The 14,231-nt window shown below is 44.0% G+C and overlaps 1 protein-coding gene across 2 annotated transcripts in view; it reads right to left on the bottom strand.

Moving 5' to 3' along the window:
- The window catches only part of Myo16 (myosin XVI), a 485,099-nt gene that overhangs the window by 148,658 nt on the left and 322,210 nt on the right, over positions 1-14,231 (bottom strand). For both annotated transcript variants that reach the window (XM_028872308.2, XM_028872305.2), the window contains exons 22-23: positions 6,297-6,449; positions 4,898-5,098 (exon numbers count right to left, since the gene is read on the bottom strand). In XM_028872308.2, coding sequence (XP_028728141.1) covers positions 4,898-5,098; positions 6,297-6,449 — 354 coding nt within the window. The remainder of the gene's footprint in view (positions 1-4,897; positions 5,099-6,296; positions 6,450-14,231) is intronic.

Genomic DNA, 14,231 nt, shown 5'->3' with positions numbered 1-14,231 from the left:
GTGGTGAAGCCACCCAGTTTCTCGTCTTCTATAGGAACAGCCCTAAGTTTACCCATAATGGTAAGATCTTGATGAATCATCGACCTTCACCAAAGGCCTACTTAGAGAAAACCAACAGAGAACTGTTTATAGGCAAGGATGTGGTCACAGTGAAGTATCAGGCATCATTATTGATGACGACATAGGAAGTTGAAAGTAGTGTAGATTAGGAAACCCGGTGTTCGGAGAGATGGCCCAGATCTAGGACAGAGGATGTGGAATTTCCAGGTGAGGAAAACCACAGGAGACAAAGAAATTGTGAAGTGCCAGAGTTAGCTAAAGACAGCTCAAGGACTAGGAAGAAACTCTACGAAGTTCCTTGTTAATGTGCTTCACTTTCCTTGTGTGTGAACTCCCATGAAACACTGAATATTTGTATTCTCTTCCTTAGGCTGCTGCTGCAACAGTAAACACCGATGGGTGACTGGAAATGAGAGAAGTCTGTGGTCTTGTAGATCTGAAGAGAGAAGTTGGCCGGAGCTCTGGGAGCTTCTGGACCTGCCTCTTTCATCTAGGAAAGCTCGGGTCTTCCTTGTTCATGACCTGTATCACTCTAACCGTGACCTGTTGGAGTCACGTGACTCCCCACCCCTCTCTGCACACGACCATGGGAGTTAGGTTACCCCACCTCAGGTGTTCTTACACTGTAACTGGTGAGACACAGACTAAGACCTCTGCTCTGAGCAATGCAGTATTCACAGAGGATCTGGCCATGGGAGGGGGAGATGCATACTTCACAACTAAATTTTTACTAAATTTCATCAATTCAATCTTTACTTTCAGCCTCAGATCAATTTACAACTTCATAATCCACTCACTGTTCTCACATCAAAATTTAGGAGCTTTAAAGCCCAATTTCCGACAATAGTCAGTTTAGAATCATCTTAATAGAAATTCAACTCTCCTAAAAGCTGATATTGTCAACCTGTAATTCTTCTTTCCTTCAAGATCCTTAATTTTAACAGCCAATGAACTCAGACACACTTGTGGATTTAATGCTTATCTGTCATTTAAATCACCAGGTTAAGAGCAAGCCCTAAACCAGGTAACTTCGTATGTGATTTAAAATTGGCTATAACAAATAAACAAAAAGAAGCCAAGCCCCAAGGCCCCGAGGCCTTCTTTAATTCAAACGTATGCTCATTAATGAGATCTTGTTAATATTTCATGCACAGTCTCTCCCCATTCACTTTAAAATATTTCTGTAATGGAGACTGGAAGCTGCAATACGTTCCTAGGGGTAATGAAACATTCAGATGTGTTTAGGAAGGATCTTCAGATGTAATTCAGATAATGGTGCTTAAACATTCCTAAAAGGACCTCTGAGCTTCCGCCTCAAACACCACGCTTCCGGAGGAGCAGAGTGCAGGCTCCTCATTAGGGTTCCTACCCAGAGCCCATGCAGGCTGGGACAGGGGAGCAAGGCTACTGTCACCTCAAGCAGGGACAGCTATCCCTCCCAGAGGGTAGAGCATGTTCTCACTAAAATAAGCGAGGAAGACCAGCAGGAAGGAGGGGAGTGAAGAAAAATGTTTTACACTGTCTACCTGGCAATAAGAGGCCAAGAGCGTCCAGGATCATTGAGGTCTCCCCGTGGGAGGCAACTCCGGGGTCAAAGGTTATGTAATATATCGTGGACAATGCATGCTGCTTTTAGGTGGGTGGACTTTTTCCACATCTCTTCACTGGCAAAATGTAGAATGTTGTTTTCTGATGCAACAGTTCAACACGCAAGTACGTGGGGCTACATCTGACAATTGGAAAGGCATATGGGCTGACATATTGCTGCAAATCACATAGAATCTACACTGTAGCGTGTGAACGAGTCCTTGGGGAGTCCTTTGGCTACAACTCATTAGTACATATCGCCGAAATGAAAGATTTCTGTAAAGCCACAAAATCGACTCCAATTATGGAAAACTCTCTTAAAAAACAAAAATGCTTTTAAAGGAAAAATGCATGATTCCACAAGGGCTTTGGCTCTGTATCAACTAATCACTGGGCAGTCCCTGTGTTCTTCCATTTCTCTAAGAACTCAGTGAATAATTCCCTATTATATTAAACTGTCGCTTGTTTTCCCCTTAAATTTTCAAAAACAAAATTAAAACTGAAATGCTAATAGGTGCTCAGAAAAATAATTACAACTGAATTCAAAATTATCAGGCCATGATTCTGAACCACATTGTTGATTTTCATGCAGTCGGCACTTTTTATGGGCCCTGGTTTGTCTTTATGACACAACACAACAGACTTATAAATAAGGGCATTCAAATACATGCCTAACGGAGCTGCTTGGAAGCTCTTAAGAAGATAATTTCCTAAATATAAGGAGTCATGATTCCTGATGATAGCGTTGTACATTTTTTTCCTCTAAATTCAGAAGGCAGAGTTTTAAAACATCTAAAGGCAACACTAGAACATTCTTCTAACTATAAGGACTTTGAATAGGCCAAGGAGAAATTAAAAAGCAGTAACTGCTCAGAGATCACAGGATCTCTCGTCAATTTCTCCCCATGTCCCACAAGCCTCTGTACGTAGCTAATGCCATTAGTCCACTTCTCCCAGGGGCGTCTTACACCGCACTGCCACCTCGTCATGCGGGCTCCCGTCGGCCTATCTGGGCTTCCGAGAGTGTCCTCTTCTCCACAGCTCTTTTCTCCATGTTATTCTAGGGTTGGATCGTTGGTCAAAATGCACATTCTAAACATGTGGGTTTGCTCATCCCACCATCCAATTAGGGTTTGCATGAAACTCCACGCTGCCAGCTTAGAATACCCAAACCTGAGCATTTCCACCGTTCCCTTCTCCAGGAGCACATGCCTTGAGCTGACACAGTGAGCACTCCCTGTTTATCAGCCACATGAGGACTGTGGGGTCCTGCTGGGCTCCGAACCACAGCTTTGAGCCTCTCTTCTATCACTTCCTTCCTGTCTTCTTTCAGTGGACGTCACTTCCTTAATCCTTGCGACTGCTCAAATGTGGATGCTGGCCAGACATTGAAAAGTCTGCTTTGCCTTTTCCCCAGTCTGTCTAATACTATCTCCTCAGTTATCACTGCTTCATCCTTTCTCCTGTCTGAAAATATGCCGGGAGTCGAGAGGAGGAAGCCATCAGCGGGAGACACACAACCATCCATGTGTTAGCCAAAACCAGTAATGGCAGACGCTTCACCTATGACGCGTTCCACGTTCAATGAAACTTTTACCCTTTCCCAAATAAGTGGGTGTCTATGGGGGGCACCTGCCCACTCACCCATGCTGCTTTCCCCCTACTGCAGATGTTGAAGGACAAGGAGCTCCTTCCTTCTCAGACTACTTTGCACCATGGAGATCACCCGTCCCTGGTTTCTACCTGTCCCACACTGCTGACCTGGCTTAGCAGGCAGAAGTGATGGTGGCGACATAACTGTGCTTCCTGACATTTTGCCAGGTAAGCCCACCGAGCACACGCTTCTCTTTGCTGTAGCAGTGGGTCACACCTTTGATACCGAGTGTGAGGGTGTGCACACTGCTGTTTGGCAGGTGCCCTGGCAGCAGGCAGCTTGGTTTCATGGCACACCTTTAAGAGCACCCCTGAAGTTTTGACTTAGACTCTCTCAAAGCTCTTTTCCTAAGCTGAGTTGTTTCCTGCCTGGAGAACGAGAGTAGATGCTCTCTATTGCCACCAAGTTCCGTGTAGCACAGTGACACACATTTCCAGGGCCCAAGTCTTCACTGAAACATCTCCCCTTCATAACTAGTGAGCGCCTCTGGAGAAGGTCTTTACGCTTTTCTGAGACAAATACTTGCTTCCTTACATAGTACTAGGCTGGTAGCAGCGGGCGCCACGTATTAATTTTTGTTATTCTGACAACCGACTGTTCAGTGTGTGCATGTTCTTGGCTCATCTCTCATCCTCTTTTGGTGGACAATGGAGTCTCCATAAACAAGGGAAGAGATGAACTGGGATACATTCATGAGTCCCTCATTTTTCACTATTCAAAGTGTGTGCGCACGTGTGTGTGTGTGTGTGTGTGTGTGTGTGTGTGTATGTGCTTATAATTCTAAAGGTGGAAGACATCAATAATAAACAAGAGTTGGGTATAGAAAAACAGAGGTGCTTTAGTTAAGAGGTAGATAGATGTGCTGTTAAATACACTGGAAGTGCATTCCAAGTCTGCCTGGGAAGGAGTTTATGGCAGTGAGAGGGACTTAAGAACATGGGATTAGAACACACGGCCTAAAAAGAAGACTTGCCTGAGGGAGTTATGACAGGTAAATCATGGAGCAAAGAAGCACTGGCGTAAAGACGCACTGGCTTGGAGCAACTCTAACATGAGAGGACAGAGGAGATGTGCAGACATCACTCCAGGCAGGGGTGAGACTCCGGAGTGAGAAACCAGCTTGACAAACCCAGCTGGCATGCTGGGGGAGGTCAGAGGGCTTGCTTTCTTAGGTTCTCAGAAAAACACTTCAATATTAAGCCCACGATCAGGCCAAGCACACTCAGAAGCCCAAAATTTATATAAGAAAAATAGCCCCGAAGTGTGGAACAAAGCTGTTTATGCTGATCCTGGGGCTCTTTTTCATATTAATGAAGTCTATATACACAGTGAGATAGTTACCCTGCTAAGCACATACCATTCTGAGATGTCAACTCAGCCTCAAACCAAAGCAAAGAGCTTGTAAAAGTTAATGACTGTGGGCTGTTTGTGTGGCTTTTGAGTGTCTAATAGCATATCCTGAAATCCTGTGCTCTAAAGCTTGCATCCCTCTGGCGCACCGGTACATAAGGCTCATCACGTGGTACACAGGTCACAGGGCACATCAATCACGTGGTACACAGGTCACAGGGCACATCATGTGGTCCTTCCACTCACCCTTCCTGCATAGTGCATGACAGTGAAGGCTGGGCCTTGACCTTTGAAAGCCACATTCCCATTGCCGTCCTTCATAGGGGAATACACTGTATTCGTGTTTGACGATTCCAGGAGACTCTGCAGCTTTCTGGGAAGACTGGGCTCCACGGACCAAATCACTTGACTCTCCTCATCCAGTATGGAGAAGAATCCTGAGGGTTTCTGGAAGTCAGCAAAAGTCAGACGTTTGCATTTCGTTACTCCACTTGGGGTCCTTGACGCGTGCCCTCCAATTCTAGTATGTTCACGTAGCTACTCAGAACACGAGTGTCCTGCCTTTTATCACACACCTATGTTTGCCCGTGTGCTGGCTCTGCCGCCTTGGATCTCTCAGATAGAACTCTTACCCTGACCATTTGCTAGCAGGCATGAAGAGTAGGCTACAGTGTTAGGGAAACACACAGGATAAGCAATAGAGACAGAAGGCAGAGAACGAAAGCCTGAGCTTTCCAAATAGCTGGATGGTGTCTGTTTGAAACACTAGCAAGCACTTAGAGGTAATGGGTGACTCCATAAGTTGCTGTTGACATGCTTGATAAAACAGCTTATCACATGTTTTGATTATCCACCCCCGACTGTGAATGTGTGTGTGTGTGTGTGTGTGTGTGTGTGTGTGTGTGTGTGTGTGTGCATGTACACATGTTTACACAGCAGGGTATTCATGTGGAGGTCTGAGGACAACTTGAAGTAGTTGGCTATCGCCCTCCCTCAAGTATGTCCGGGGTCATAATCTAGGTCATCAGCCTTAGCAACAAGCACCTTTTCCACTGAGTCATCTTGCTGTCTCACATAATAGATCTTTACTTATACAATAGAGATATTGAGTTGAAAGCTTTTCACTGTATGCAGGATAAAAAGTATGAATATAAACACATGCTAGTGCCCTCAGGCTTAATTTTAACCAAAGATTAACTTAACCAAAGATGATATATGTGTATATACTTTTCCTGCCAACCTTTCAAAATTTAAATTTTAGAACCTCTGAAGACCAATACAAAAATGTATAATATATTTCAAGATATCACTGGCCTTCTATATTAGCTTATGAAATTCATTTTGTATATTGGCCTCTTGTAACTTTCCAAAAGAAGTTTTTAGGTTTGATAAATAAAATGGTGAATGTCCTTATATCATCGAGTTTGGATATTTCTTGTCCTTCGAATGAAGTGGTGAGTTTTCCAATGCCCCTTCAGGCAAGGGTAATTTGTGCTCTTCAGAAGACTTCTGGGGACTGAAAAGGCATTGCAGCGTCTCATATATAAGGATACCTCACAAACAAGACCTTCAGACCGAAAATTCTCTCTCCAGTGCACCTGAATGCACACATCTTGTTAAGTTTCTAATTATGTTATGTAAGTACCTGGAAGAAGAAATCCAAAACTCCAGCCTGGTTACCAGGAGAATAGGCAGTTTCCATGGCAACTCCCTCCTGTACACACTCTGTTTGCTCTTGCAGGAAAAGCACTTCTTGGATATAGTGATGCATCTTCTCATTGGTCAGGTTGACACAGAGCTGTTCAGGGAAGAGAACAATACAGCAGATAACACATGCAGCCATGCAGAACCACTTGTCCTGGTGTGGTGCCTGCCCCCCTACCCCCCGCCCCCGACAGCGACACACAGACTGGGGACATCTAGACTAAGTAGTCCACCAGGATGACGCATGAGTCTTGCCCTCGAAGGCAGCTTCACTTAAGTCACTCCTGGGGTCACACTGTCCCAATGTTTAACGTGAAGTGGGCATGCCAAAAATGAGAAATTTAAGCACGGTGCCAACATATAAACACCGAGCCTCGGGCACTGGGAGCAAAAGGAGAACCATTCCTGCAAGGAAGATGTTTGGGCTGTTGTTGACAGCTGGAGAGACATGCCTGTCTGCTGTGGGTTCCTGGCAGAGGGGCATGTCTCTTGTGTGCCCTGTGCTAGTTACATATCGGTGGGAAGGTGAGAGTGGACACTGGATTTTCTCTAGACGTTACATCCAGACTAAGGGATTCCTGACACCAAGAGTGTTCTTAACCGGAATACACCTGTCGAAAACCCTCTCTCTCCAGTTTCCCAAAGACAGTCCCTAGAGGAAAAGAATGTTATTTCTTAGTTGTTTTTCTTTATCTTAAAATGTTTACTCATTCTTTTGAAATTCTCCTCTCTCACACACAGTACCTGATCACACCAGCCTCATTATCCTCTCTCTCCCCTCCACTCTGTCTCCTCCCCTTCTTCCCATGAACCCCCTCTTCGACATTCTTGACCTTTTGGAAATCAACTGCATTTAACTGGGGTTTCCCTTCAGCCTGGGTGAGGGCTGATTTAGTGAAATAAGGGTAACTCAGCAGTGGCTACAGCGCCTAGGAATCCGACTCCTGACTCCCACCAGCCATCAACTGCTCTAGGCAATGGGGGAGGGGTGGGGCCTCATGAGCCCTTCCCCTCCCCATGATGAATTTTGACAGGTCTTGTGCGGGAGCCATCGACGCTATGAGTGCAGCAGGCATGTCTCATGCAAAACAATCAATTTGAATCAAACTTAAAACATCACTTTTCTTCCAGGCACGTTCTCATTTATTTGCTTTCTTTTTATTTATTTTTAATATTTATTTTTTAATCCTTTAAATTTTTCATACATGTGAACAGTGTGTCTTGATGACACCCATACCTCGCTTCTTCCCTCCAACCCCCTGAGCCACCCAACACGTCTCTTTTCCAGTTTCATGACTTCTCCACTCCCCCCCCCACTCCCCCCACCCCCCACCCCGCCACACACACACTTTTTTAAACCCAAATGAGTCTAATTAGCCCATCTGTGCAAGCATGTAGGCCCATGCCCTAGGGCATGGGTAACCTACTCGTAGTCACCTCCCAAAGAAAAGCGACTTTTCCTTTCCCATCAGCCATCAACTGCCAATGGTTCCTCAACGAGGGGAGGGTTGCTGCCCTTTGGTGGAATTTTCTTTAGCCTGATCTTGTGGAGGTCTTATGCAGGTAACCATGGCCTCCTTTTACATTAAAAACTAAAGTAAAAAACACAAAGGCATGCCCTTACTTATGAAGTGAAATTCACCTCTCATCTTTCCTTAATATGTCTTGGTGCTACCAACACTGTTCTTTGGAAGTCTCTAGAAATGCCACATTTCCAAGTCAAATGCTCAGTTCTCAGCGGCTGTGTTCTTGGAGCCCCAATGACTTATGCCAGACATCCACCCCTTGGTCACATCTCCCCAGTCTTGGGCTTTGGCCTCTCTTGACCTCTTTCACCTTGGCCATTCTTCTGGATTCTCTCCCAGGTGCCTTTCAGCTCCATCCAGCTCATCTCTGCTTTACTAGAGCATAACTCCTGCAGGGGTAAGCCCTTCGGGCTCACAGGCCCCCTCATCACCTTCCATCTGCTCCCTCAATAATTTCAGATCCTGTCACGAAAACTAGCATTTTCTAGTGGTTCCATTCCATGGTAAGGATCATTTCTCTTCTGTGCACTTAAGGTAAACATTGCATGCTAAATTGTAATAATTTCATTTCAGTTATTTCTTAGTATTACTAAGTATTAAGGGAATTCAACGATATTTTAAATGGAGGAAACGCAACAAAATACACTTTTGAAATAAGGTGAAATAAATTAAATTTCCAGTTTTCCTTCTCTACTGGCTATTTTCACGAACATTTCTATCTTTTTATAATTAAAATGGAAGCGGCAAGCATAAACGTTCCTTTCACAGCGGGGATTTATCATATACAGACTTGACAGTTTCACAGATAGTGCCTTTCTTCCAGGACCCTGCTGGGGATTTGTACACCACTAAAGAAATACAGTTGCTGGTGAGGCTCTGACAGACAGGTATGAGCTTGGATGAGGTAAGACAAGCTGAACAGTGCCCACAGTGAGGCAGGTTTTGCTGTGGTGCTCACGTACGGAACGCACGCTCCCTTTGCCAGCCATCGGGCTTCAGTTCTCTTTGCCGCAGCCACATCGCAGGAAGAGCGACATGTCCCGTTTGGGTCACCCATCTCTGCTTCAGCTCCACCTTCAGCCACCAGTGCAGTCCCTGATCTGACTCTGTGTTTATTCAGGAATATCGATCTCACGAAGTATGTGCTTATCTAAGGAGCCTTCTGTTTTACATCTCAGAAACTCCCGGCTTTCCATACACCCCACGAAATACAGTTGTCTAGGAGCAGAGAAGAAATGTTCTAGGGATCTGTGGGTCAAATGAAGAAAAGGGGAGGAGCTGGAGAGGTGACTCTGCTGGGTAAGGTACCTACCGCCAAGCCTGATGACCCGAGTTCAATTCCCAGACCCACAGGGTAGAAGGAGAGAGAGCTGACTCTTGCAGATTCCTCTGACAATGCGTTATGGCCATGTGCACACGCACGCACGCACATGGAGGTGGGGGTGGTGGTGGTAGTAAATTGTTTTAAAGAGAAAGAAGATTCCTCGAGTTCCAATGGTCATGACAGAGTAGTCGTGGGGAGACCATGATGGAAGCAGGGATTCCAAGTTTGAAGAGATTTACTTTTGTTCTTTAGGCTTTACCACGATTCCAAGGCAACAACATGCTGTGTAGTTCCTGTTGCAGTAGATCACCTTCAAACCTACAGAAACTCTCTTAGACAGGCCAAGTGATCGAAAGGACAGTAATCCTGGGGTGTTGGTTTTCTATCTAGAGCTGAGAATTTTTGTTATTATATAGCTGTCAATAGATCAGATTTACATTTTGTTTTTAATGTACTTACATTGATGAGTATATTTTCATGAACATACATATTTATATCTACTTTGATGTAATTGCATTTATTAATACTGTGTTTGATATCTTTCTATATAAAACTCTCCATGTATCATATTAACAATAAAAAATTTGTCTACATGATCCCCTCCTGGTGCTGGTCACTGGGAAGAGGCTCACGGCACTGACTGGCAGTTGAGAAACAAAAGTTGCTCCTGATTCTCTAGAAAGAAACCAGACACCAGCTCCCACAGGAGGGGTGGGTATCCAGAGGGGATTAGCTACTACAGGGGGTAGAGTGACATTAGACCTGGGAAGACTTGGGGACCCTGGGGAATAGGAATCTAGAGAGGTCTTTCTGAAAAAAACGGGAGACCCTCCAAGTTTTGCTTTCTGAACGAAGCCTATGTATTTTGTTTGTATTAATTTTATTCTAAACATAATCTTAGCTTTCGCCTCCATCTCACACTCATGCCAGTCTCTTGGCTTGAATTTTCAGTTATACATCTGCGTCAGTCGTTTATCTTTAACTGCACTGAGCTACCAAATCCTAGAAGTGATGACTTTGGACTGTACCTGGTGTAGCTCGGGGTACTCAGTTAAATAGAGAAGCCTTTTTGGGGAATGAACTTGAAAACTATCTATGAATATCAGTAAGGCAACTAACAGCCCTTCTACCTCATGCCTGGTACCTACTTGAAACATAAAAGGTATACTTCACTAACAAAAAGAGGAACCCAAACTGCCAAAACTCAAGGATTCTGCCTTCATTTTTACTGTATGAGAAATGTGTGTGCATGTGTGTGTGTGTGTGTGTGTGTGTGTGTGTGCGCGCGCGCGCGCACGCGCGAGCACACAACACCATCAGAGGAAAACTTAATAAGCACATTAGTCATGGTTCTAGAAGTTTCTGGAAATTTGAACTTGCATCAATCATCAGTAATCTAAAGGATCATCAACTTCAATGCAAAAACAAATGTTATTTCTCCTTTTCAGATCTACCCATCGGAGATGTAAGAGAGGTATTAGATTTCCAGGTATTTCTCAGAGCAGACTGGAAAGTGGGTGAAAGGTAAGGATAATATTGCATAGCCATTCAATTAGTATGGATACTGCTCTTATTAAACCACATGCTTCATACGTTCAGTGAACTCACAGGTTTAACAATAAAAATGACGCATTCCTTGAAATCTCTGTTCAGCAACAGAACCTCGCTGCTTATCCAGATGGTCCATCATTTGTATTAACGACAAACTTAATTTCTTGAGTAAATTTTCACCAACTGTTCTCCTTTCATTTTTACTGCTCTGTGAAATCTATCCGGAGCAAAACTAGACAGTGCATGACACGTACATCACAAAATTAAAGGGGAGGATTAATTAAAGCTGACTCCAGTAGAAGGCAGAGCCCTGGGTGTCCGACAATAGGGACAGTCATCCTTGCTGCTCACTGGAATTAACTGGAGCTTTGTGGAAGAGGCTGAAGTCTGCGTCTGACCCCGAACCCATTAAATTGGAGTGGGGCCTGGGCACTGATGTGTTTAAAAGCTTTCCAGATGGCTGTAGAACACACCAAGCCAGATAATGAAAAGGGAACGCAGCTCATTTTGCTCAGCATTTAATCTAGAAATATATGCAAAGTGTGCTGTGTATTAGTGTGTGCATGTGTGTGTGTGTGTGAGAGAGAGAGAGAGAGAGAGAGAGAGAGAGAGAGAGAGAGAGAGGAGGGAGGGAGGGAGGGAGGGAGGGAGGGAGAGAGAGAGAGAGAGAGAGAGAGAGAGAGAGAGAGAGAGAGAGAGAGAGAGAAAATGTGCTGAAATTTCAGATAGTGGACATTTCTCAAAAATGTCCAGAATATTTAACTATCTGAGATGTGGACAGCTATTTTCTAAGAAAGCATTGAACAGGCTGATGCCTACTGGAGAAATGCCGAAGTAAGCTAAATTCACAGGCTCCTGTGTAGGACTTCCCAAGGCCTTTACAAAGTCAGGTAGATGGTGGGTCTCCAATTTGCCTCTTCTGAACACTTCCTGTTGTCTACGTGTCTGGATGTGTTTCCCCAGGGAGTCAGCTCTGCCTGAGATCAATACCTTGTCTATAAAGTAGAAGCTGAGGGAAGCTGGTGAGGGCAGCATATCTCCTCCCAGTTTCCCTTTTAACCGTCTTGGATCTTGTGTCCTTGCTCAAGGCTTCCTACCCCACCATTCTGGCTTAGAAAAGGTACGTTTCCTGTCTCCTACCTTCCTCTATCCCCCAGACAGAGCATCTCACCTCTGCCAGCAGCCTGGTCCTATTGAAACAGCATTGTACTCATTACTGTAGTAGCATCAGACTCCTGTGGGAGACCCTCCATCAGCAGATTGACTTCCTTTTGTTGGTTCTGTTTTCAATTTGGAGCTAATGCCAGCAGGTCCTGGTCCCTGCAGTCTCTATGTTAACAACTTTACTCTCAATGAGGAGGTATAAAAATATTGAGTTTTGAGGACATGTCTGGGTTATGTGGGCTTGGTCCCTATCTTCATAGGAGGAGGATGTTCTTTATGGAGGGCCTGCTAAGCCCTGCTTCTTCCCTCACCTTCCTGCTCATCTGTTCTGTGAGGAGCAAGCCTCCTACCACGGTATGGGGGCAGTGGGGGGCACAGTGTCCAGAAGATATCTTAGGAATGGACACAACATTGCCATATATAATGAGTACCTTGACAGGTGGTATATCAGAAACACCATGGTACAATAAATCTCCACTCTTCTAAATTATCCAGTAACAAGAATTCTGTTACTACAAGCACAGAACTGTCAGTCAAATCATAGTGTTGCATATGACAGCTTGGTCCTCAGGAAACAACCAGCCAACAACAAAGCATTCCATCACATTGGATTCAGTATTCTACAAAATAATAGCTAGCTCAGGGTAGAAGAGCATCAGTTCAAAGGAAAATGATTTTAGATATTTTGAAGGACACCTCATACATCACACCTCAGCTCAAGCAGAAACTAGGCTCAAGAATTAGAAACAGAGCCTTTGGCCAAAATGTCCTTAATTCAAAGCTTGTCATTGTTTCTTATTGTTTACCACTTTTCAAAGAAAACAATGAATGTATATTTTTGTTCTGTTTTGGCAATAAACTTCTGGCTTAATTAACACACTTTCTTCATGCACAGTTACAAGTAGAGGCCTAAAAATGATTGACGTACAATTTCTGCCAAATCTATCATTCTTTTCTACATCACGGGCATTTTCTAGAGGTAGAGGCTTAGAGATATGAATTGCAGACTGACAGGGCACTGCATTCGAGGTCCTGTGGATCTATGTCTGAGTGCCAGTTTGGTCCCATGAGGTCTTTGGGCTGTCCATTAGCATTCTGAAGACAGAGATCAAAGAGGAAAACAGTCTCGCTCAGAGGAGAAACCTAACGAAACCTAATCATCTTCATCGTGGGCAAACACCACCCCTAAGCACTTCCCTAGTTTGTACCATTACGACTTCAGGGTTGTTTTTCAGATAGCCACTGTTTTAATCTGGAGAACATTTGCTCTTATCTAGAGTTATTATGTAATATTAATGAATATTCAATACAGTGATATTGGTTATTAAAGATAAATATGCAATAATGAAGTATTATTCATTGTCTTAGTTCTTTCTCTTGTTGCCATGACAAGGGAACCCTGAGGGAAGAAGCCTGGATGTTGCCTCACGGTGGGAGGGTGCAGGTCAGCACAGCGGGGAGATGTGGTGGCCACTGCCAGAAAGAGGAGAGAGGTGAATCCTGCCCTTTATCCGGCTTCCTGCTTCCTCCTTCTACTCAGTTCAGGACTTCAGCCATGGGGTGGAGCTGATCCACATGCATGGTAGGACTTCCCTCTTAGGGTAAACCTTTCTGGTAATGTCCCCAGAGCTGTGTCCCCCCTTAGGTGATTCCAAATCAGTCAAGCTAAAGTGGAGAGACCACGAGATTAACATTGAATATGTTTCTAATATGCACATAGATTCATATGAATTCTTCATTTTTGTGTTGAGGTATTTTTTCTTATTTGACCTGGTGCTAGGGTGGACAGGCATTCTGGCCTCTTTGGTTTTTAACTAATTGACTGATATTAAATGGAATTGGTATAAAATTCAGCTGTGGAAAAAGTAACTAATAGTGCATAAAACTTATTAAAGGAGTATTACCTTTGCACTTCTCGCAATAGCTACTATACTATCTTTAAAGAGATAAAAAAAAATGCCAATCATTAAGAAGAAGTAGTTGCTTATAGTAAAAGCTTAGATATATCTTCTGATAGACTGCTGGTTGGACTGCCTTTACTAACAACATGACACCAGGCTGGATTCTGAGCCTGGTTCTATGGGAACTACCGAGAGTGACATAAACTATCTGTGCTTTGCTTCAATCCCAAATGATGCAAATGAATGTACAGAACACATTTGAGAAGCAGAGTCATTAAATGCACAGTTTATATGCTCACAATGTCTATATTATAATATGCATACATATATGCATATACATGCACACACACACACACACACATATCAGCTTCTGAAGAGGCCTCCATACTCTTATACATAGACTCCACATT

The sequence above is a fragment of the Peromyscus leucopus genome, chromosome 17, assembly GCF_004664715.2.
Source record: "Peromyscus leucopus breed LL Stock chromosome 17, UCI_PerLeu_2.1, whole genome shotgun sequence".
NCBI lineage: Eukaryota > Metazoa > Chordata > Mammalia > Rodentia > Cricetidae > Peromyscus > Peromyscus leucopus.
The sequence above is the reverse complement of the archived record's forward strand: the minus strand, read 5'-3'. Positions and strand labels throughout refer to the sequence as shown.